General features: G+C 35.1%; 1 protein-coding gene across 23 annotated transcripts in view; it reads left to right on the plus strand.

Moving 5' to 3' along the window:
* LOC124305747 (protein muscleblind) overlaps positions 1 to 25,644 on the plus strand; it is a 281,356-nt gene that overhangs the window by 238,666 nt on the left and 17,046 nt on the right. For 16 of the 23 annotated variants that reach the window (XM_046765468.1, XM_046765466.1, XM_046765465.1 and 13 more), the window contains 4 exons: positions 2,806 to 2,973; positions 6,589 to 6,630; positions 7,403 to 7,535; positions 19,266 to 22,263. In XM_046765468.1, coding sequence (XP_046621424.1) covers positions 2,806 to 2,973; positions 6,589 to 6,630; positions 7,403 to 7,535; positions 19,266 to 19,324 — 402 coding nt within the window. In that variant the 3' untranslated portion in view covers positions 19,325 to 22,263. Of the gene's footprint in view, positions 1 to 2,805; positions 2,974 to 6,588; positions 6,631 to 7,402; positions 7,536 to 19,265; positions 22,264 to 25,644 lie in introns of those variants that run through there. The other 7 variants (XM_046765474.1, XM_046765479.1, XM_046765480.1 and 4 more) reach the window with 4 other exon arrangements.

Consider the following 25,644-nt stretch of genomic DNA (forward strand, 5'->3'; position numbering starts at 1 on the left):
AACATAGTGTATCTCGTCTTCTCTTTTCTCTCTTTCCCTTTCTTTTACCTTCTCTGATTTATTCTTCTTTCTCTTCTAAAGAAAATAAAAAATAAATATAAAAAAAAAGACAACAAAAAAAAAAAAAAAACAGTGAAAGAGCAGAAAAATAATTTCCCGGATTGAAAAACCTCGGGGCCGAGTCAGTCGCTCTGCCCCCTAGCAACTTCTTTATCTCAAGTCATTCAAGACGGGCCGAGTAACAGGAAACACGAAAATCCTCCCCCCCCTCCCCCGAACGAACGACGGGTACGCCGACCGGATTTTCGTCGCAGTCCAGCTTGTTGGCAGGGAAGTCTTATTCTCTAAAACAAAAAATTAAGAAAAAGAAAAAAAAAAAAAACAATTAGCGAAGATGAAAACAGAAAATTATGGGTTACAGTTCGCAAAGGGTGCATCTCTTCTTCGTTTCCTTCAGATTAAGTTTTGTACCTGCCAAAATATCTACATTTATCTGTTCTTCGCTTGCCTCTATCAATGTGTATCCGTCCGTTTTGAATTCGAATTTTTTTTTTTTTTTTTTTCTTGGTCGTCTTACATGCATTAATTGACAACAATTAAGGATAGATAACTGAGCACTGGGACGGAAAATTGATGGTTAGTTGTTTTTTTTTCTTTTTTTTTTTTTTTTTTCTTACAAATTGTAAAAAGTTGACTTTCGTGTAACTATTTATGCACTCTTTAGAATTGCAACGCAGTATAATTTACCTCGATATTTTGTACAAGTGTCTTTTCTTTTTGTCTTTCTTTATAACTATTGTACAACAGATGATGGTAAAACAAATTTCTCACGCACACGAATAATTCTTTGATTCATAAATAAGTATGTACATATATCGTTATCGTAGTTTCAGTACTTTGAAAATCGAAATTTACATTACACACATACACACGAAAGAATCCAATTTATAGGTACACACGCATATCATACACAGCCTCACACGACTCTTAACGAAAGAAATTTATGAAAAAGAAACTTTTATGCAGCGATTCACATATTCTAACACAACAACTTGCGAACGAACGCATACGATGTTACCCTTTATCGTACACACAATGACATCGACGGATATTTTTTTTTTTTTTTTTTATACATTGGTTTTTTTGTTCTTCTTTGACTCAGGCGTTACGACTAATGAATCTGTGAAAAAAGAAATATCAGCAGCGAAAAAGACCAAGAAATCTGTAAATACTGTACAAAACTGTATGATGATCGATTATTATTATTATTTCTTTTTTTTTTTTTTTTTTTTTAAAGCATATTCATGTACACATGTATTTTTGATTTACAGCTCTTCATTTTCAGGATATAGCGTTGCTGCAGATGATGACGATGATAATACGAATAATTCATACATTTATTTATTTCTCGTAATGTTATTTCCTGCAAGTCACCTATTTCAATTCTCTTGTGAAGAAAGAAGATTTGCTACACGTGCCCAGAGATCGACGGGAAACCTTACCGAGTCCTTATTTCTTCCTTATCGGTATAACAAATATCTTTCCAGGATTGATCGTGGGCTCAGCCGATAACAGCGAGGAGTAAACTTTGCAGAGCGGAAATCGAACAGAAATCGATGAAAAATATAGAACGATCTTGTGTATCATTATTTTTCAGCAAGATTTCTACCGGATGTCGAATGTCTCGTCCCTCTTTAATTCTTTTTACTTCTTCGTTTCCTTTCAGTATTTACAGGTTATCTGTATCGGAATTCAGAGAACTGCTGCCAGTGAACATGTGAATGACTCCATTTAGGAAATTGGCCCACTAAATTTAATTTACAGAATGAAACGAACGCGTGCATCTAATCGCAGGACATCACCAAGGCACTAGATCAATTCAGACTTAACCCATCTCAATCCAAACCTCTAATCTAAGCGAACCCAAGCTAACGTAATTTATCCTGATTTATATGCCCTGAGACGCGTGGTGGTAGGATATTAAAACCTCATGCAGAAAAATTAAATAATACAATAATAATAATGATAATAATGATGACAGTAATAATAATAATAATAATGATAATAATGAATTATTTCGAATTTTAGAGCTGCGTGTTTAAGAGACGTATACAAGTAACTCATATATGCCACCTACGTATGGATACATCGTATGAAATTGAATGGGAAACTTTGATACTAATTTATACTAATCTGTATAGGGAAAAAAAAAATGGTATCGAATCGCAACATATTTTACGATACCTATATTAGTATTAGTTAATTGACCGTTCGAGGGAATGATTTTTCTTTTTTTTTTTTTCTTTTTTTCAAGTACAATCTATTGATATATCTATGTATTATAAATATATATTCTCTGTGCCGGAGCCTCAACTAGTATTTTTTTCTTTTTTTGATTTTGATCTTGTCCTCTCGCTGGCGATGCTTCAAAAAATGCTTGCTGCTGCTGTTGCTGCCGCTGTTGCTGAACATTACCAAACAAAAACCTGCACATACCGCCGCCCCGTGCGCTTCGCTCTCTACCTGCCAATTAACGCCTGCCGCCAAATGCCGTTCTGCCAAAAAAAAAAACAAAAAAAAAACCTACAAAAACACGATGCTCTCGACCATCGCACGTTCGTCGACTTCGTCGTCGTCTATCCGTTTCAAAAAAACGAAACAATCAACGGTAACAAAATTTCAAAACCGACGCTGGGAACACTGGGGAAAAAAATCCGTTGCTAAACGAAAAAAAAAAAACAAAAAACAAAAAAAACAAAAACACCATGTGGAACAAAAAAAAAAAAAAAAAAACACGCATTAAAGCAGACGGCGACTGTGCAGACGAATGTACCGGGAATGGGCACCGTCGCAGGAGTGCCAGGAGTGCCAACGGGACTCCAGAACGCAGCTGCAGCGGCCGCTGCAGCCAATATGGCCGCCGTCGAACTCGGCAAGAAACGGATGCGCGATCCCAATGACGACCTGCTAATGGTACCACAGCTTTCGCATGGAGTACACTATTACTTCTACTACTATCTATAAACGTTACTACTTCTTTTTCCTCTTTTCTTCATTTTTCTTTTTTAGTAGCAGTCGGTAATGTCGGAAACTGATATCTTTGCCACAAAATTTCAAATATTATTCTAACGTTATAAACAGCTTCTTCTCGTTAGTTATTTTTCCATTCGTTTCTCGACGCAAGAAATCAGCTCCCGACTCATATCGTTAGTAGTCAATTTGATCAAACTAGTTAGTTAAGTACCAGTAACCTGTATAGGGTGTTTTCGTACAATTATCGACAGAGCGAAAGATTTTTAAACGGATTATTACAGCTGAACCCGAAATACAGACCGTGCGATCGGTACCGATTTCAATCGCGCACTTCCGTTGTCGGTAACTCCGGAACACCCCGTACGCAATCCTATCCTGCTTTTCTTATTCTTCAAATGATTCGGCAAAGTTCAAAAAGACAGTTTTTTTTATTTCTCTTTTTTATTTTTATTTGCTTTCAAACTTGAAAATAATCGGACGTACAGAGGCAATATACATATAATACTTTCAGATTATCGTATATAGACTATAATTTTTTTTTTTATTTTCTTTTTTCTTTCTTTGCCTATGTGTGTGATTCCTTAGCACAGAGCTTACGCCTCGTAATATTTATACATATATTTACATTACTTCTACACACACAAACACTCACACAGAGAGATTGCTCACACTGCATACACCTCTAGGTAACTCTAATTTTTCATAAAAATTAATGCTGGTTTTTTCCATCGTGCAATTTGAGCTGTGAAATTTCTTTCCATCTCGCTAAAAAATTTTCCATTTCTAATTAGAATAATCATTATGAGAAATGTGTAAAAATTTTCACTAAATTCGATCACAGCAAAAATTGAACTTGACCAGCAGCATGTACCTGAGAATTCTTACATCTTTTACATCATTATAATCTAACCTCGAATTCATTGAGATAAACACAAGGACACCGTTTTGATTTACATATACGTGTATAGTTCTCCTGCTCACAAAATCTTCTTTCTACATGAAAATGATGAGAATAGTTGAATAATAAAAAAAAGACATTATAAGAGAATTGAAGTTTTGTATTAAAAAAAAAAAACACACACACACACACACACATGGAAGATACAATTTGCATCTTCAATGCAAAACTGTTTTGACTACTCAACACTATCCCTTTTCCGCATACGTACATGTATACCCTCAGTAGTGATGCACACATACGTACCTGTACACCACGTATGACGTGATAATAATTAATAAGCTTGCGCCGATGATGCATGTTGTGGCTTTTACGCGAATATTTTCGAGATGGGTTTATATACTTATATGGTTATGTCCATATGAACTTAGTAAAAAATTTGTCCCAGGGTTTTTCTATGGTCAAAAAGCTAGCCATTCCCCCGTTCTGACTATGTAACGTTACATGGTGGATGTGAGTCCCAATTATGTACCTCTGTAAATCCGGATTCACGAAGATTATTGTCATGTTTAATTATCGTATATATTTTTTCTGCTCTTCGTGTCACGTTCATCTAAATATGTAGTCTGAACGACAAAATGAGAGAAAAAAAGAAAAACGAATTCAAACGTTTTGGGTTCGAACAATTTATTAACTTTCGTCTGAATTCAGGAAGATATGAGAAATAACTAACCACGTTCAAACGCATCGCAGTAGACCGCTTATGTACAAAACACACGCTCACGAAAAAATATTTATATATACCTACCTACGTATGTGTACGAAGGAAAAAATTCGCACGTGTTGTAAACTTCGAGTAAAATGGAAAAGAAAGAAAAAAGAGCACTCCAAATTTCCTCAAGGCTTATACAAATAGCAAGGATTTGAGAACACTTACAAAAATTGATACGCAATGCATAATTAATTATCAGAATATCCCAATTGGCTTATATAATTATTACAATAAATGTGTAATCCCTGCAGCTTTGAAGCTTGTGGCAAAATGTCGTCGCTGCTGCTTATAATCCTCCTCTTTCATTTCACCTCTTATATATTACAAATATAGTATAATTAAACTCAGGTAACTTGAGAGTGAAAGAAAACAATTTCTTTCATCGCTTTGCCCTGTTTTGCACATTGTTGTGTTTTTATTTTTATTAATCTTTCTTCTTACTAAGACAACGTTTTCTTCTTTTGCACTTTTTTCTTTGCCTCAAACCGCTGTTTACGTGCAGTAAAATTAATTTCGTGTAAAGGTGGCGTAATTCCTTAGCCTTGTCTTTTTCGCTCTCTATTTTTCGATCTTTCCTTCCATCGTTTTACTACATCTCTCATGTTACGTGACAAAATTTCAAATCAACAATTAAAAATGTAAAAAAAAAAAAAAAAAAAAAAAAAAAAAAAACACGTGTAGATGCTCTTAAAAATGATCCGCGATTCGTTCTACTATTCTTGGTTTAAATCTCAACTTGAATCTTCCAATTCCTAAATGCATCGCCTATATACTTTCCCATGCTTTCTTCTTAAGTAGGTATCTATAAAGCCGCGCGCGCAAGATCAAAAAACAAAAAAAAAAAATTTACCGTACCGCTGTGAAAATACGGTATAGTAAACGAGACAGCTGTAATGATGATAACAACAATCATTCAACCGTCGGAAAAACATCGGCAAGGCTCTGATTTTATTTTGTCATTGTATATCTTTAACACCAGAAAATAAATTTATATGCATATATGTATGTTGATTCGAAATGAAACAATACAAAAATTCGCAATTATCGTAAATCGAAGAAGAAAACAAAAGCGAAATAACAAAAGGATGCCAGAAATGAATACGTAGATTAAATTTTTGACTGAAGTGTGATTTAAAAAAAAAAAAAAAAACGACGGAAAAACAACCAGTATTTATTTCACTGCGCTGAAAGTACGTCGCTCTTTTTCGTTCCAAATGATTACCCGTATCCATCCCGTGGATTATTTATACGTATACACGTTGTACTTAGATACCCACTTGTATTCGGGTGAGAAACAGAGAAAATTATCTTCTTCTCTCAAAAGATATTCGGGATGGGGAAAAGAACGACTGAAAAGTAAAAAAAGACGAAAAGTATATGACAGTATATTTGTTATTAACCATACATGTATACGTGGATAATTTCGTATTACATACAAAATCTCTTAGTATGTATAAAACGCAATCATTTTCGAGTGGGACTAATCCAATTCCTAATTTATCATGCGTCATCGGCACAATTATATATTATATGTAATAATAATTTATATTTTTTATCTATGTATATTATTATTATTATTATTATTATATTACGATGATGATGATCTTAACCACAACAATAACGATAGCCATACAATCATTGCCTTTGAATTCCTGGAAATAGTATTTCTTGAACAGCACAGAATTACTGTTATTGCTGTTATTCTTATCACTGTTGCTCTATCGTTGTTATATAGTGAAAACAAAAGAACAACACCATCAAATAATAGTTTTTTTATTATTTCTATTTGTTATATATTAAATACATTGTAAGTAATATTATCATTATTCATAAAAATCAATTATCATCGAACAAAAACTTGAACACATTCGTGTCTTTGTTACAGATGGACATGAAATCAGTCGGGTCATTCTACTACGAGAATTTTGTAAGTGCAAAAAGAAAAACCCTTTTAGAAATGTGAATGAAAAACGTCCGAAAAAAAAACGAAATAACGAACATCTAGAAATTGATGCAAAAAAATCCAAGTTCAAATCACCAACGAAACAACAGCCAAAAAGAATCAAAGGATCCAAATTCACTCCAAACAATTAAAATAATCTATGAAATAAAGAGAAAGTAGCAAAATTCTTGAAAACCGAAACAAAACTTCGAATTCAAAACCTTAAAAGGTGCCCTGGTCGATTTCGACGTTGACGTAGATATCACCAAACATCGTAGTCCGCGTGTCTCAAACGCGGAAAAAGCTCAGCAACCCCGTTCTGTACGCAATCCTGAACAGAAACACTCGAATCCATTTTCATTTGGAACAGAAATAAAGGATTCTACGAAATCGTAATACTAAATCTGTCGAATTCATGTCATTTCTTTATTTCTTCGTTAAATGAAAATGTATTCGTGTTTTTTTGTTCAGAATTGCGTATAGAACGGGGTTGTTGAGCTTTTTTTTGGCATTTGAGACACGTGGACTTCGGTATATACGACGATTTGGAGATATACACGACAACGTCGAAATCGAACTTGACAATTCGTCATATCTATGAATACATTGTCACGCGTACTTGATGTTTTGTATCTTTGCAAATGTTCGACGCGTTACGATAATATCGACGACAAAAAGATTTATATTGACGTTGTTCAACTTGCGATTTTTTTTTTTTTTTTTTTCCGTTTTCCGTTCCGTGAAAATATTCTTCCAGGCCTTCCCCGGAATGGTACCGTACAAACGTCCAGCCGGCGACAAGTCGGGCATGCCTGTGTACCAGCCCTCGGGAGCGGCGACGACCTACCAGCAGCTGATGCAGCTACAGCAGCCATTCGTCCCCGTCTCATGTGAGTACGCTGGAGTAACACCAACAAACCACCATCACCCACCACCACCCTCGATTGTAACGACAACGCTACAATCATCTCAAACCTCAAATAATAATAGTAATCTTATGAATAGTAATAGTGGTAGTAATAACAATAACACCAATGCCTCGAACCCGGGTAACATTAACAACAACAACAACAACAACAACCATCATCACCACCAATCAGCCGCCGTCGCCGCCGCCGTTGCCAACCACCAACTTCACACCGCTGGTTCGGGTTCCGGTTCCGGTTCCGCTGGTTCCGCCGGCCCCGCAGCCCAGGCCTCGAGCCTCGCGAGCGAAAACACGAACGGTGTCCTGGTCGATCCCGCGAACCCGCCGCCCCCGCCCCCGGGGGGCCTGAGCGTCGGCGGGGTCGACAAGCAGGGCAGCGAAGGCGCCGAGGGCGCCGTAATCCGGCCGCGTACCTCGCCCGAATTGAATCACCATCACCCCCACTCCCACTCCCACCCTCACTCACACCATCAGACCCCCCACCACCAGCACCACCTGCCCCCCTCGATGTCCCCGGCGGCTATGACGTCGATCGCCTCGCTGATGAGCAACCCGAGCATGTGCACGTCCCTGGCAAGCATGTCGTCAATGGCGGCTAGCATGCACGCGAACATGCAGGCCCACTACACGATGGCTAACATCAACGCCCTGAACAACTTCAACGCGGTTCAGAGCCTCGCGATGGACCCGGCAGCGCTGGCGAAGGAGGTAGCTCAGAAGAACTACGCCAAGGCCGTAAAGCTCTCCGCCTCGCAGGCATCGTACGGCATAAATCCCCTCACGGCCCTCAACTACACCGGCGTAGCACTGAACAAACAGGCCCTCGCGATGCCGCCGCCTTCGATTTCGGCTCCCCCCGCGACGCCCCGCCCCCCTCAGCCTGGCCTGGGCCTTCAGGGCCTCGCCGGCATTCCGGGAGCTCTCGCGGCGTCGCCGTTATCGGCGGGCCTATTCCACTACCCGAGGCCACCTCCACAGCCTCAGCCGATAAATCCTTACTCGCTTATGCGGCCGCACCACCAGATGCTGCCCACTTCGTACATGCAAACCGTGCCGCTAGGCAGCATTCAGGGCATGCAGGGAAATCCTTACGCCGCCGCCGCCGCCGCCGCTGCCGCCGCCACGCACCAGGGGCATCCCTACGCCGCCATGTTGCCGCCTGGAATCCCCGGCGTCTCGGGCGTTCCGCAGGGTGGCGCCACTGGGCTCCAAGCACAGCTAGCATCTGGCAATGCCGCCACCATCGTCGCACAGCCGCAGGTTGCTCTCAGCTCGGCCAATACCGGTGTTCAGGTTATCACTCAACCGTATAAGAAAATGAAAACTACGTAAATTTGAACAAGGGTGACTCGATTGTTGTTTTGTGGCTCAGAGACGGTAAGGCGAGATATTTGAATGGCGCTGTGTCGTTGTTCGACGTTGCGCAGACTCTGAATCTTACCCGAGACCCTTTCGAACCATAAAACTGCCTGTATTCAGGGTGGTGACGGACCTGGATTAGTCAAGGTGTTTCACCGATCGACGAGGGGAGAACATCCTGCTCTTATTTTTTAAACAGTCGCGCGACTTTAATTGGCTTTTTAACGTGTATTAGTTATTTGTAATTTGTACATAGATAAAAATTAGACCGAGTATTCAAGTTCGAAAGTTGGCACATGATTTTCGTGTAATTTTTTTTTTTTCTATTGTGAGCTATCGGTCGCGATTCTGTATATCTGTCGGTTAAAGTCCCGCCCCTCTCCCTCCACCTCGTTGAATTGAGTCGTGAATTCGTCTGTTTTTTTTTTTTTTTTTTTGCTAATATTTGTTTGCTTTTTTGTGAGAGGGGTGATATCAAATATCAAATCCAAAATACCGAAGCCATTGTAGCAGTCACAGACACTTGGATACGGTTGACGTATGTATCAGATTCAATGAGAAAAGAAAAGAAAAATCGTAAAAAAAAAAGATAGAAAGAGAGACGTTGAGTTTCATCTTCTAGTCAGACATTGTCGGTGAACAGTGCCTTATATGATAAATACATGCCTATATATATACATATATATATATATATTATATATATATAAATATAATATATATATATATATATATATATATATATATATATATATATATATATATATATATATATATATATATATATATATATATATATATATATATATATATATATATATATATATATTAAAGAAAAATGAGAGAAAACCAGAAGAGGGAAAAGAAAAAGAAGAAAAAAACCTAACCAAACCTTAAACCCGGTCCTATATATGAATTGATAATAGTAATCGTAGTCTCTTGTATATAAATTATACAGTGAATGAGGAATATAGAAAGATGAAAGACAAAAAAAAAAAAAAAAAAAACAATTTATGTAAAATATTGAGCTTATTCGTTTGGGTAATGATCACTATTATCATCATTAATATTTCATTTAATTTTCTTTTTTTTTTCCGTAGATACCGTGTGACGTTTTCATATTAAATTCGTCGTAACTATATACACGTGCATACGTACATATATCGTAGAGTAAAGAAAAACCATGCCTCACATAACCCAACTTGATGTCCTATCTTATGCAGGCACAAAATATATACACAATGTATAAACGCGCGGTTATACAATAATTGCGGTTTAGTAGTCGGCGATTATGCTAGTTCGTAGTTATTGTTTTGGTTTGATTAAGTAAGCTAGTTAGTTAGTTAGTTATTTAGTTAGTTAGTTAGTTAGTTGGTTACATGTAGCTAGTGATTTTATCGTAAAGGATATTGTGTTATTACCATTAATATCGATAATTTTTCTTTTTTATTATCTCGTTTTTTGCTGTATTACAGACATTTTTTATCGCTCCATTCCAGTTTTTATTCGTTCGCCAACTCACGTTGTTCAGTTTTGCAGAAAATTTCGCACGCCAAAGCCGCCAATGGCGCAACGTGCTTTTAAACTTGATCGTTGACTCGATATCCTATCAAGACTCTTTGTCTCCTACAATTTAATAAGCAACGTTTCTGGCAAATCACCTTTCATCTTTTTCGTGTACAAATAATTTCATTCGCTGTTCTCACCTTACGTTATATTGTTATTATTTTAATGATTATTATTGATTTTATTGTATTAAACGGACGGACCTCAAAGGTCGATAATTCTTTTTAATAAAAACTCTCCAAATTTTATTCACGGTTGAATGATAAGCCGCAGATTTTACCGCCACTATTTATTATATACCATTATTAGATTAATATGAAACGAATTAGTTTTGTAATTGTTTCTAGTTTGTTTGTTTCTTTTTTCCTTGTAATTTCTTTGTTAGAGTGTAGTTCATATTTGGTCAGAAAAAAAAATGTTCAGTTTCTATCTTTTAGTTTTGTTCTTTTCTTACCCGTTGTCCAGACTCTGCAATTGTCACATTTTTATCTCATATTTTAACCCCCCCCCCCCACTTTCTCATCTTCTTTACGTGATAAATTCTTAATTTTTAATTCTAGTTATCATATTACTGTTATCAATATTATTGTTATCATTGTTATTATTAATATTATTATTATCGCGCCGATAATTGTCAAAGTTCCCAGTATAAGCAGAGCTATACAGTGAAAAATATGTTTCCTAGATAACCTTGCCCTCCCTCTACCCTCCACCGTCCCTTTCATAATTAGGTACATAATATATAGGGAGATATATGTATACATACGAATACACATATACCGGTTAGTAAAGAACGAGCGCGAAAATGGATCCGAAGGATAAAGGAAACGGAGAAAATGAAGAGAGAAAAAAATCGGAAAATAGAAAATTGAGGGAAAAAAACAAAAAAAAAAAACAAAAAAAAAAAAACTGAAAACAATATTCTAAAAGAATAATTATCTTCACCGATCATTAACGAAAAAGCGTACTATGTAAATACACGAATATATATGTATACATATATTATTGAAAGGTTTATTAGTAACTATTAATATCATTATTCTATTATTATTATTATTATTATTATTATTATTATTATTATTGTTATTATTATTATTATTATTAATAATCCTCCGTATATCCTCAACTAACGTATCTATTTACCCTATAAAAATTTAAGTCCAAGATTCAATTCGGGTGAGATGCGTATACATACATATAAACGCTTTATGGTATATGAAAATACAGAGAGGAAAAAAAAATGCGTTGAAATATACCTACAATGCTATAACTATATTTAATATATAACACACACACACATGTGTGTGTATGTACATATAATATATACGTATTATATGGAGGTAGTAGTAAGAAAAGTACCATTTTTCCACGATGTTTGGTGTTTACTTTTTGATCGTGAATCGATGTCGACTGAGGCGTGATTTTTTGCCGTACAAAAAAATTAAATTTAAATTTGAATTCGAATAATCGAGGCAGTGACGGGATGAAAATATTAAAAGCGCTCGTCTGCATTTCCAAATTTTTCCTTACCCTTGCGCGGAAGACGGTAAAGTTCGTTGACGACAAAACAGTGAAAATATGATTCAAAATCACGCAAGTATAAATTTTTATCCTTCTTATCAACAAGAATTCAATGAAGCTGAGTGGAAAAATTGGGTCTCGTAAAAACCTGACACGAGTTGGAGCGGGAATGAAGAGTGAAAAAATATAGAATTCGATTTGCTTAAAAAAAAAAAAATAAGAAAGGTTTTCTCACATGAAATACAATGTGTGAACATGCACTATCTGCTCATTTGCTACCTCCCAACTCCACGTACCGTGTCACGCCATTTTTTCGTGAACACATTCACACGACATACAGCGAAAAAAATTTTAAAAAAACATACATATATATATATATATATACACACACACACAGAACACACATATACACATGTATATATATATAATATTATGATAACTCTACATAGTGATAATCGTAAAATGTATTTTATATAGTGTGTAACAACAATTTTATTATTATTATTATTATTATTATTATTATTATAAATCGTTTAAGAATATCATCTAGATATATGATGGAACTTCATCGAAGAAAACCGAAATGACCTATAGAAAGATTTAAGAAACAACTGTTTCAACAGATCGAATTGCAAGAAAAAAAAAAAAAAATTAGGCAAGAAAATGAATTTCAACAATACACCATGTATACGCGCAAATTGCATACCGGCACAAAAAGTTAACAAAGTACGTAAGAGAAAGCAGCAAACGAGCAATGAAACAAGAAATAAACACGCGCATATTATACACAGACAGGTGACACGTAAAGGTTCGTATTACTGAGTAGTCGGTAGGCTAGGAGGTAGATAGCTACAATATATACATATATGTATATACGTATATGTATGTATGTATAAAATCCAGTGTTTAACCAACACCCCCTCCCCCCCCCGCCTCTCCGCCGCCGTCGCCGCACCTTTTTAAACGCACGAACAAAAAAATTTTTACCGATAAAGAAAACGAAACGAAATCGCTGGTTGAAAAAAAAAATAAAATAAATAAACCGATTTAAAAAATAAGAACAAATCAACGATCCTTGACAAGATTTAAAATCAATTTGACTCTGGCTTTTACTATAGCTTTTTATATATCGTACGCATAGGTATATATTTAATAATTTCGTTTAAAGTACAAGCATAATTATTATACATATGAGGAGATCGCGATTACTAAAATAGTAGCCGCAGAAAAGTGATGAGAAAAAATTAAAAACCGCACAGACACGCGCATAGTCTTCCAAATTATTTATTTGTAATTATTATCGTGTATCAATTTTTCTCTTGTTCTGATCTATTTCGGAATCTCGATTTATCGCGCGGGACAACGTATAGAGGAATTTTCGAACAATTGTTGTATTATTGATTTCATTTAACTGCTCCCGATTTTTTTTTTTTTTTTTTTTTCCTACGCTGTCAACCGAGAAGAAAAAAAAACCCAAAAAATGTCAAAAACAAAGTGACGAATCGACAAATCGTTGATCAATTTTCAATCTCACATAACGAAGCGGTTCGTAAGGGGGAAATTAAATAATAAAAAAAAAAAAAAAAAAAAAAAAAAAAACGGAATTATATATAAATATAAATGTACATCAATAATTGATTAGTCTTATTTACAAATACAAATGAGTAGACTCTCGTTGTTCAACCAGAGGCTGCTGCACGTACTACTACTATTATAAATACTACGTTGTAATTATTATCATTATACTGTCGTAAACATAGATAGGTGATATATTATATATAACGTTATTATATTCCTCCTATGTGTGTATGTATAATACCGAGTATTCGAACACACGAACACGTATAACTAACTATTAGACTGTAGCTGTACAGAGAATACGCGATTATGCTGTCGCATTATTTTATTTTATTTTATTTTTTTTTCCTCGTCGTTTATTTTTTTTAGTTCTTCTCTTTCGTAACTTCCTGGTTCTATTTCGGACTTTAGATATTATACATGTATGTCTGATTGTCCCGAATATCCCGATCCGTATTTTATAGGTGTTTGTAAAGTAAAGTAAATAATTACAAAAATGACTTGACAACTCTGAAAAAAGAGGAAAATCATGAAATTGCAATTACATGCAACAGTTTCCACACATCGAGGTTTCTTTCTCTATTTTCTAATTCATTCGATGAATACCCTATATACATACATATACAGATAAAAATTCGATAGCGGTTGTGTCCTAGGGCGGCTAAGCGTCATAAACATAATCTCAAAAATTTTCACGTTTGTTCACTGACAATTGTAGTCAACGATGATAACTCGAATTCTAGCGCATGCGCATTAGACGACGGATCATGCAGTCTTTAGCAATTCACTATATATATATGTATGTATGTATGTATATAAGTGTATTCTTGTCGGTGATTAGAATTCTCAAAATTTGTGCAAGGAAACAGAAGAAATCACTCGTGAAATAATTTTCTGCCGAAATTCTGCATTCGAGTTGTTTTTTTCATGCCTTGCCTTCCTACTGAATCTGAAAACAATCTGTAAAGCAAATGCAGGAAAAATTAAAAATATGCAACTTCGATGGGGAGGGGGAGAAAATTAAAGCGCAAAATGCAAAAAGTCAGAAAACAAAAAAATAAATAAAAAACCAAGTGCCTTTAAATTGCACCGAAGTTTACACACACCACACACACACACACACATGCGCGCGCGCAAACACAACATATAATTTAGTACGAGATAGAATGAGATGTTGAAGGAGAAAGGGTAGAGCGAAAATAAAAACAGTAGTAGAAAAGCACGCGTGCGCAAACACCTATTACATTATTTGTATTGAAACTAAAACTAAACATACTTTTTAATGATTATATACACATATTTATGGTATAAGAGTTTAATAAGATATATATATATATATATATATGTATATGTATATGTATATGTATATGTAATCGCGAAACGATAATACACGTAGATAGATAGGGATATATTAGGGTACATATTTATATTATACGTAAATTGCGGATTTAGTCGATCGGAAGAGAAACGAGGAGAGCAAAAAAGTGCAACGAAAAAATATGATAGAGAAGAAAGCTCTGTGAAAAAGCGGCAAAAAAAAAAAAAAAATTATCTACCTACCTACCAAACTACTGGCGAGATACATGTTAAAAAAATTTTGTACACCAAAAATGTGAACCGAAAAAGTTTTTCAATTACTACTGTTACTGCTACTGCTACTACTACTACTACTACCACTACCACTACGACTACCACTACCACTACCACTACCACTACATAAACTTATACCAACCTATACCTACATGCATAACACCTACGTAGGTAGTGTTTATTATTATTATTATTATTATTATTATTATTATTATTATTATCATCGTGTACTTGTATCGTCACTGATAATTCTTCGCGCGTAAATTAATTTCTGTTGTTATTATACATTTATTATTATTATTATTACTATTATTATTATTATTATTATTGCCTATATATCGATACGCTATATACCTACTTCTGGCTCCGTGGAATCTGCAGATGCAAAGCGCGATTTTGACCTAAACATAACACGAAGACAAAACATGAAACTTCGCGAAGTACACATAAAAACACATAGACACACGTAAACAAAGAAATAATTCGTTAATTTATTATTAATTATAAAATGCATCTGTGTCCGCATTCATAGACAAAGAATCTGAAATGTGTATCAGAATTTGTTTTTTTTTTTTCTTGTGGTTTTTTGAATCATTTTTTCTTCCGTCGTTGAAAAGATCGATGCTTTGGGAGGAGGCGCGGGCGCCTCGGCGTATATTGTATTGTAAAAAAAAATTTCCACGTTCGATGGAACGCGTGCGGATCGTGAAATCGAAAGTAAGAAGAAGAAAAACTGGTCAAGATTGCAGATTAAAAGAAAGCACAAAAAAAAAAATCAAACACGCATTCAAAAGACGACAAGAAAAAGGAGAAAAAATCCAACCAAGTAATTAGGAACTGAGTGTAATGTTACGTCGATTAATAGTAATTATGTAGATCGCTTGGAATTAAGATTAAAAACTAAGAGATTTAAGATAAAAAAAAAAAAAAAATGAAAGAAACAAAGGTACCGAATAGTTAAGGAAGACAACTATGGAAACTGTATTGCGTCTGCATATTCGGTCGGTGGGCTGGGTCTTTAATTGTCAAGGAGTCAGAGTCAGTCAATCATTCAGTCAGTCAGCCAGTATTTGTAATAATAATGCTTGATAAATGCATGAATATTTGTTTTATTAATGCTTCATGATCTTATTTCATATTTATATACGTATATATATATATATATATATGTTACATTATATATACATATATTATATATATATATATAAATATATATATCTATCCATACATATATCTCAATATGTCTCCAATCATACAATTCCTATAGATTGTATCTTATATACTATGGTAATAATTCCCTCCTCTGTTTTCCCCTATTTTCATATATTTTTTTTTTTTCATCCCGCATTGTTTTCGTTCTCCTCCCGAATTTTAAATTTCTCCGCAATTACGAAAAGGAAGCACATTACAAATTAACCTCTATTATTGTAACTCTATTATATATGTATATATACATACATGTATATACATATACATACGTATACATAACACAAATATATTTGTGATTTTACACAATATATCTTGAAGAGAATAATTGATCGATGTAAGAAAAATCAGTTCATTCGTATTCACCCAATGCCATCCCCCACCCCACCCCCCCCCCCCCTATCTATTGTCTATATCTTCATCCCGATCGAATTCTCCCCGTCGATTTTAAGAACCAACGATATCTCCCGTATTAAAACCTATAATATATAATCACGCCTATATTACCTACTTACGTGATATTTTCTAATATATGCATACGTAGATGCGCGTTTGCAGGAAACAGTGCTTGGTATTTTTTTCAACTTCTAATTGGTATATCGAATTTCACGTAGCTTGTTGTTGTTGTTGTTTTTTTTTTTTTTTCTTCTTCCCCTTTATTTCTACCGATTTTCCTTCTGTTCCTTCTTTGTCCTTTCCCGTTGTCCGTTCGAAAAAAAAAGATCACTCAAAAATTAAATAAATAACGAAACAAGGAAAGAAATCGACCAAGGATTGATTTTTCTCATTTCTCTCGCGCCGATCTTGTAGCGGCGAACCCTCCGCGTATTCCTTCATCCCCACTCCTCCTTACGCCGGTAACTTGGCATAACCCTCTTTGCATTTCTCTTCCCCAACCATCCACTTCTTTTTGAATCTGTAGATGCGTATGATTTCACATATTCCTTTGTTTTTTTGTTTTTTTTTCTTATTGTTATCATTTCTTTCCTACGAGACTACCTATTCCTGTTTTGTTTCATGAGATATTTTCATTTCGTTGTTGGTAATCATTGTTGCCGCTATTACACACAGTATGATAAGAAGAAAAGAAACCAAGAAAACGGAAATGAGAGGGTCTTGTTCGAGCTTTTGCTTGCGACACACGCGGCCAGTGGTGCGAAGACGTATTTTGTGCTTTTATTAATTAACCATCCACGCTCCCCCCACCCCAACAACCGGAGTCAATCCCCTCGAGCCCGTCTCGTATCATAAAAGCTTCTTGTTTTATACACCGCATGATTCAATCCTCAAGATAGATCCTCGAATCTTGATATTCAATAAAAAAAAAAAAAAAAATCACATAATACATTCGATATATTTGATTATGAAATTTTACATTTGAAAATAATTAACTCGGAAAAGAACAAAAAATTTGTTGTACAGGTCATCGTGTGTAATATTATTATATATATATAAATGTACGACGATGGGTTTAACAGAGTGATGGGCTGGGGGAAAACAGACTAAGCCAAGCACTAGTTTTGAAGGGCGGTCCTTTTTGTATCCACTTACTTTTTTCCACCTGTTTTTTGTATCCAGTAGATAAATATATATATATATATATATTTATATATATATATATATATATATACATGCTTTTTGTGAGAAAAAAACATCAACCAGGAGAATCAGAAAAAAAAATAAATTGAAATCAGACCCTCCCGTAAAAAAAAAAAAAAAAAAAAAAAATACTTATACCCTATCAAACACTGCAGGAGAGAAGGAAGAAAGAATGAATCAACATCGTGAAGAAATTTAAACAAACATAATTACAACCAATAACAATGTCCATAATAAATCAGTGAATAAATACGCATTCGGTGGTAAACAAATGATTGAATAAAAGCAGAGCTGAAAAATTTCGGTAGCAAAAGAAAAAAAGTTAATAACGACGACGGCGACGATACCAATCATTCTGTTCTCTCCGTATTGCAACCTCGTAGAATCTTCAGATGATTTGCAAAATAGAGAAAACAAATTAAAAAAAAAAAAAAAAATGATGTTTGTAACTAAGAAAATAATAATCATGAAATTGAAGTAAATGAGGAATCATCGCCGCTGCCCGAAGCTGCGGGCGCGAAACTCTGCCGAGTCTTCTTGTGCTTCTGAAGAACGGATAAAAAATACAGAAACTTGTTTATTTATATTTATTTTCCTCCCTTATCGATAAGCACCGACGACCCATCAATCCACTAATCCGTATACTTCTTATCCATGTACGTGGCTTATGTGTTATTCTTTTCCTCCCCTTCATTTGGTGAAGCTTTTTCTCCTCATGATTTCTCTCTTTCACTCTCTGTGTCATTCTTCCTCTGTGTATGTATGAATTCTTTATACCATGTCATTGTGTCCCTCTTACTAGTTCCTCCCACCATGTATGTACAGCTTTTTGTAGATTCTTATCTTGTTAAACATCGATCCATTTTTGTAACGTATTTTTAATTCTAACGCAACCTAAGTGTTCCGATAATAATTCACTGGTTTGCCAAAACAAACTCGCAACCTTTCGTTTCTGAACTTCTGGTGCTGGTACAATAACATTTAAATAATTGACGATCGTTACACGTTGAAAATCCTTCTTGTTTAAAAATCGTAAGAATAAAATCATTGTTACAAATAACTGCTTTTCTTGAAACCGTACATGTGGAATTTCAATATATGGATAATGTAAAACTATTAAACGGTATGTAATACATATAGTAGCATATCGCATTCTCCTCTATGTGACACTTCTGTCTACCCGCAGCCTGATTCCTACCAACCATTCACAACTACCACTCTGTACCTATACTGCATTACAAAAATTTAATGATTGAGCTGATAAAAATAATTTTAGGTAGAGGTTTTGCTGCTGTTGATGCTGTCGCTGTTCACCCCTCCTGCTGTTGTTGCTGATGCTGTTGTTGCTGATCTGTAGAATATCTCTATGTATCAAAGATAACACTCATATAACCATACACACGAACAAAAAAAAGAAAAAAAAAAAAAAAAAGAACCAGTGATATCGAATTTGAAAACTCGAAAAACAACTTTCTCTCTTGTAAAAATTTCCAACACTTTCCACTATATTCGTTGGACTCTATACGTATTTAGAAAAAACAAATAACACGAATTCATATCCACGATAATAGAGCTCTCCACTACTATCATTGATAATTATATTTAACTATGTATGGTTATGAAATATTCTATAATCTTTTTTTTACAGAGCTATATTACACACATTGTATTAAGTTGCAAAGCTTTGTTCACGTTGAATCTTGCGCAGGCTTTACGCTTTACAAAAAAACCGACAAAAAAAAAAAAAACCAAATGAAATGAAATGAAGTGAATCATAAAATAGAACAAAATACAAACACATCTCCCATAAAGGATCACTTTGTCGTCTCTTTCGAGGTTGATAAGAAAAAGTGAAAAAGAAAAAAGAAAATAAACGGAACGAAAGATAAAAAAAAAGTTCTAGAGTGAGTGACGTAGAGTGACAGAAAGTGACGAACATTAATTTACCGCTGTGAGAATATTTCAAATCGAATAATGCAGGTGAGAGGAATGTTGTTGTAGGATGCTTAAATAATGTGTTGCGTGTTGCTAACAGAACATCTATGATTTCTCTCCTATATCATTATTATTACGACTATCATCGTCCTCGGCACTCACGATGAAATTAAAATGGCAATGATAGTACAGGTAATAATAATAGCGATGAGCATGTGCGGGGCTCGGCATCAATCTAGATTTTTTGACGATTGTGAACCTTGATTAAAATCACTTAATACTGATGTATGTCGAACTAGCATCGTGCTAGAGTGTTCTGCACATCAAAACTAATGCTCGCTCATCCCGATTTCTCCATTCAATTCTTTTCCGTGATAATGAGCGTTTGGTGATTCAAAAATTGTCCATGTATTCTCAACTAGCACCGTGCTAGACTGTGTTAAACATCAAAACTAACGCCAGCTTAATCCGATCGATCGATCCCAATTTTTTCAACGATTAATAGCGTTTATTGATTTGATAATTGTTAATATGTACTAAACTAGCAGCGTGCTAGACTGTGATTTGCGTAAAAAACACTTTCAGAAAAAATCGGTTGAACGTCAAGCCCTATGCATGATACGCATACCTGATTGTCTAATTACGTCTAAGAATTCGTAACGATAAAAAAAATTACGCAAAGTAGAACGATAAAAAATCGTTTATGCGTTATAAATCTGCATGATCGTCCCGTTGACGCCTGTTGTGTGCTTAATGCTATTATAGTTGCTCTCACTGTCACCCGAACAAGAATTTGCCTTAGGCAAATGTTCGAAATTCTAGCATAATTGAAAACACAATACAGCGTAAGCTTACAAGGGAAAGAAAAAATTTTAGTTTTACATGCCAAGAAACCAGTGACCTTCAAATAAATACGGCGTTATCATATTTCCAGCAAAAATTTACTTCTAGCAGACACTGAAGAGTCAAAAAAATTTTCGCCACGAATGCTAAATATCAAAAACTTTAACAACGATCTAAGAATTAAATAATTTTGTAGATTGATTTTTTTTACTAGAACACAGAACGACTTGGGGCACATGCTCAGGGTTGAAAACCCCAATAATATGTTAAACAATGGACAATTCCAGAATTTCATTCAACCATAAAAATCGAGCACCGCATGTTTAGCGCATACTCACGTCACCAAGCGACTGATTTTTAACTAGTGCATGTTGAACTCGAGATTACAAAATACACAACGTGACATCGACTATGCATAGAGCAGTAACATAGCGCTTAAGAATGGGTTCACACGGTTGTAAAGAGTGTGAAACTTTGTTGATTGCGTTAATATTATTAAGTGAGGCTGCATGTCAGTATCCCGATAGACGCATGTTGTCCCTGGTTTCGGCATCGATATTTCGGCGCTAAAGGGAAGTGAATTTTGAAACAGGAACAAGACAAAAGAGAACAAACATTGCTCATCGTTTACCCTTTAAAAATACTTAAAATTTCGTCGGTCAAACATGAATATTGCTCTTCTCTGCGTGCGGAACCGCACTTCCAATTGACATAAAAGTGAATTTCTCACCGAGCAGCGCGAATTCCAAAATCAAAGACGTGACCGCGGTTCAGTCACTGTCGGAGCGTCTCTGCGTCAAGGCGAGCGCTCGCTATCTTGCGCGCATGCGCGTTTCCAAACAAGCTTCCGCGCAAGCGGGCCCGCTATTCGTGTTTGACGAACGGGATTCGCTGAGTATTCGATCATACAACGTGCAGCGTTCTCTTCCTCGCGCCGAAAGATCGTATTCATTGTAGTTATCAGGTGCTACGGAAACGTTCGGGGTCAGTGAAACTGAGCGAGTTACGAAGAGTGAATGATGTGATAAATTTAAAATTTTCGTCAGTTCAGCATAATTCGCGCATGCAGTAAAAAAAAAAAAAAAGAAATAAATAGCAACGTTCGTTATTATTTATTTTATTTTTTTCTCTTAAACATTGACCATTAATTAATTATTCAATAAATATTTCTTTTATCTTTCTGTTTCATGCCTGCGCCTATCTGCCTGCTGGATACACACGCCTGTTATTATCGATTATATTCGTGCCTTTCCTCGACACTTTTAATGCCGTTTTTTTTTTTTTTTATTTTTTTTCTCTATTCTCAACTCTGCATCCTGATATCGTCTTCTCCCGCGCGTTAATGGGCAACGCTTCTCCTCCTCCCAATCGTCCTGACGTCGAACCATGGCACCTCATATGAAACTTCCACATCCCCCGCATGATTCTTCGATGCAATGTTATATCCTTTACATAAAAAAAAAAAAAAAAAAAACCTCCGAATCACCCAAATAACATACTAAACAAAAATTTGACCAATACCGTTCGATCCTTTTCCTGTGTTTTGTCCCCGTTACTTGAATCGAATTGCCGTTCACATTTTAAATACGACACGATACTTGTGTAACAAAAAAAAAAAAACCATCGGTATATGTTAACTTTCATCGCGTTTCATAATTCTGACATATCTGTTTGTTTACATTCTCGTGGATATGTTTTAACTTCGAATTCCTTTTTTTCTTTTCAACTTTAAAAAAACGTGGCTCTCACCGCATACGGGAACAAATGCACTTGACAATTCCGTTGAAATACCAAACGGGTTATGAAAAACTTAAATCAATCGGAATTATAAAATGCAAAACGACGAATCAAACCAATGACAACTAACATAAAAATCATTTCAAAACCCTCTAACTTTTTTTTCTTTACCCTGGTGTTGGGCCGTTCCGCATATTTCATACACGTATATGTATACATGTATACATATATCAATGATAATACTCCTATTTGGATTTATGATGCAAAACAAAAAAAAAACATTTATTTGAACCTCACCAACGTTTTTTTTTTTTTTTTTTTTTTACCATACTATTTCAATCCTTGGTTCTACTTATTTTACATGTCCCTTCAAAAATCCAATCGAAAACAATATCAATGATTTTGACAAAATTTTTACTTCTTCCTCGTTGAGCCGTAACTACTATTATTGTCTGTTACTCACTATTTACTGTTATTATTATTATCTTTGTCCCATACTCATAATTAATTCGTAATTATCGAAATCGCTGGCTTGGTTATGTGTGCACTGCCGCTGAAATTATTGCCATGGCCGCCATTGAAATATGACTTGTGAAACCTCGTTATTATCCCTTTTTTTTTCTTACTGGTACTTTAATACGGTGTTTGGTAATTGACGCAATTTAAAAATAAATCAAAAACACGATCGACCAACCAAATTAATGTTTAAAATAATATAATAATTATAAACACACTTTCGTCCCTATGCGCGCGTGTCTTGAATCAATAAACGAATGAAACGGAATTAAACCAACAATCGAAATAAAACTGATAATGGAATAACAAAATCGAATGAAATGTGTTTTGCTGATATTTTTTTTATTTTTTTTTTTGTAACCCTCGGCGTTCCTCGAATTACAAAAACAAAATAAAATCATGTTTATTGACAATATGTTCGATGTACATTTCTCTGTCACATCGGTGTTCAATTTTTGGACGATATTTTTTTTCATCTCTGCATGGTTCTTATGTTATGTAATACACGTTTTTGCCGAAATTATACGGATTTCGGTACATGAATTCTGGGTGTTTAAAAATATTAAAACAACAACAAAATATTTACTCACACGCACACATATGCACGCACGGAACGGTAATTCGAAATCCATAACGAAAATTGACGAAATTTCTTCAAACTAAAAAAAATTGCTTAAAATCGAAATGATGTGGAAAAAAAAAAAAAAAACAACAACAATTATGTGCGCTTAAAAAAATTAAAAACGAATCTCGAATACGAAAATAATTCAACGACAACGAGAATGGAAAAAATGAACCTACCAAAACGAATCAAAAATAATAAACATTTCGTTAACAATGATAATAATCCATTTTTCAAAATATACCGTACCAACACTGCCTCGTTTGCTGCATGTGGACCGCCTTAGCAGCCTTAGCCACTGTCGGGGCCCAAGTGGTGCCCCAAAACGCTCACTGTGTCATCTACACAGACAGCTGCGGACAGGTAGACTCATTATTGTAACCAGTTTTTATCTAGTCTCGGGCCTGTATCCTACTCCATTCTCAATTTCAACCTGTAAATTAAATTCGATGCTGTTTTTGTTTTTTCAAAAACGACGTCAATCGAACCGTGTAACCGGCACGAATTTTGACGCGTGAAAAATCCGGTGAACACCTTTCTTTGATTTCCATTTTATCGAACGATTGATGATAAATTAAAAAAAAAAAAAATCATCTCTCCTCCTTTTTTCCGATTCGTTTTTCTCAAATCGTTGTTAAGAGAAAATTTACAGGCCCGAAACTAATCTTATTGCCGCTAACACTCAAAGTTGCCGTAGGGATATCGGGGTCTGTCTAAAACTTATTCTATCATCTGACTTCTTTCACCACGTAAATTTCACTTTCTCTCTCCTTCCGTATCGCTACCATCTTCACATTGTACAACACCCTCTATCGGTCTTTCCATCACTATCTTGTCAGTCATCGGTGTTCACATATGTGTCTTTCTATGCATTCTAACAAGAGAAATAAAAAAGATATTTTTACACGCTTGTGCATAATATTATACTTTGCAATGAAAACACCAAAGCTTTTACGGGCGCAGCTATTGAATGCATACAATACCTAATAAGCCTTAAATTATGACGGAACCCTGCCGAGCCTCCCGACTCGGATGATCACAAAACGCGGTAGACAAACTGTGCGGCGAAAAGTCGGTAGATACCAGTAAAATTGCAGTCAGGCTTCTCTTATCTCGACGGCAACTTTGGCTATAACACGTAGCTTTTATCGATTGATTTGTCATTTTTTTTTTTTTTTGTGTTTTTTTTTTTTTTTTTTCGACAGAGAGAGAAGGAAGGATGCCCTCTCTTCTTCCCTCTCTCTCTCTCTCTCTCTCTCTTTCTCTCTCACCGGCTCACTGCTCACCGCAACTATAACTTAATTTGATGATTGAAAAATAAAACACACACACTCGAAGAAAATGATAACCACTTATTTGCCTCATATATGCATATATCTGGTGTTTGTGTCCCTCCCTTTATATATTTATATATATATATATTATATACATATTGCGCCGCCTAAAGCAACAGAAAAAATCCAAACATAAAAGTAACCAAAAAAAAAAAAAATTAGAAAACCATCAATGATTGTGCTATATATTTGTTCAATGTTTCGTTTCGCTAAATTTTCTGAAAATTTCAATCCCGAATCGAATGAAGAAAGTTGAAAATATTTAAGAAAAGTATTTCTGAATTCGTCCCGAAATCATATTTAACTGTCGAAATTTTTGGTTGTTTTTGGTTATTTTTTTCTCTCACTGCTTTTAATTGATGAACAATAAAGAAAACGCACAGCAAGAAAAAAATGCTATAGAAACATTCTCCGGCATTTAATATCGGTGTTCTGATCTGCCAGAAGCTTGATTTGGATTTGTACTTAACCGCTTATTCATCCTTATTGTGTACGCCCGGTGAATATTACTACATAAACATACATTGCATACATACATATACATCTATTAAATATACAAGCATTACTTTGCTAGCCGTGAGTTTGAATCTTTCGTAATAGTTTCAAAATTATTTTTTTTTTTGTTTACCGTCACAATGAAGTTTTTTTTTTTTTTTCACTTCTAACAA

This window comes from Neodiprion virginianus, chromosome 5 (genome assembly GCF_021901495.1).
Source record: "Neodiprion virginianus isolate iyNeoVirg1 chromosome 5, iyNeoVirg1.1, whole genome shotgun sequence".
NCBI lineage: Eukaryota > Metazoa > Arthropoda > Insecta > Hymenoptera > Diprionidae > Neodiprion > Neodiprion virginianus.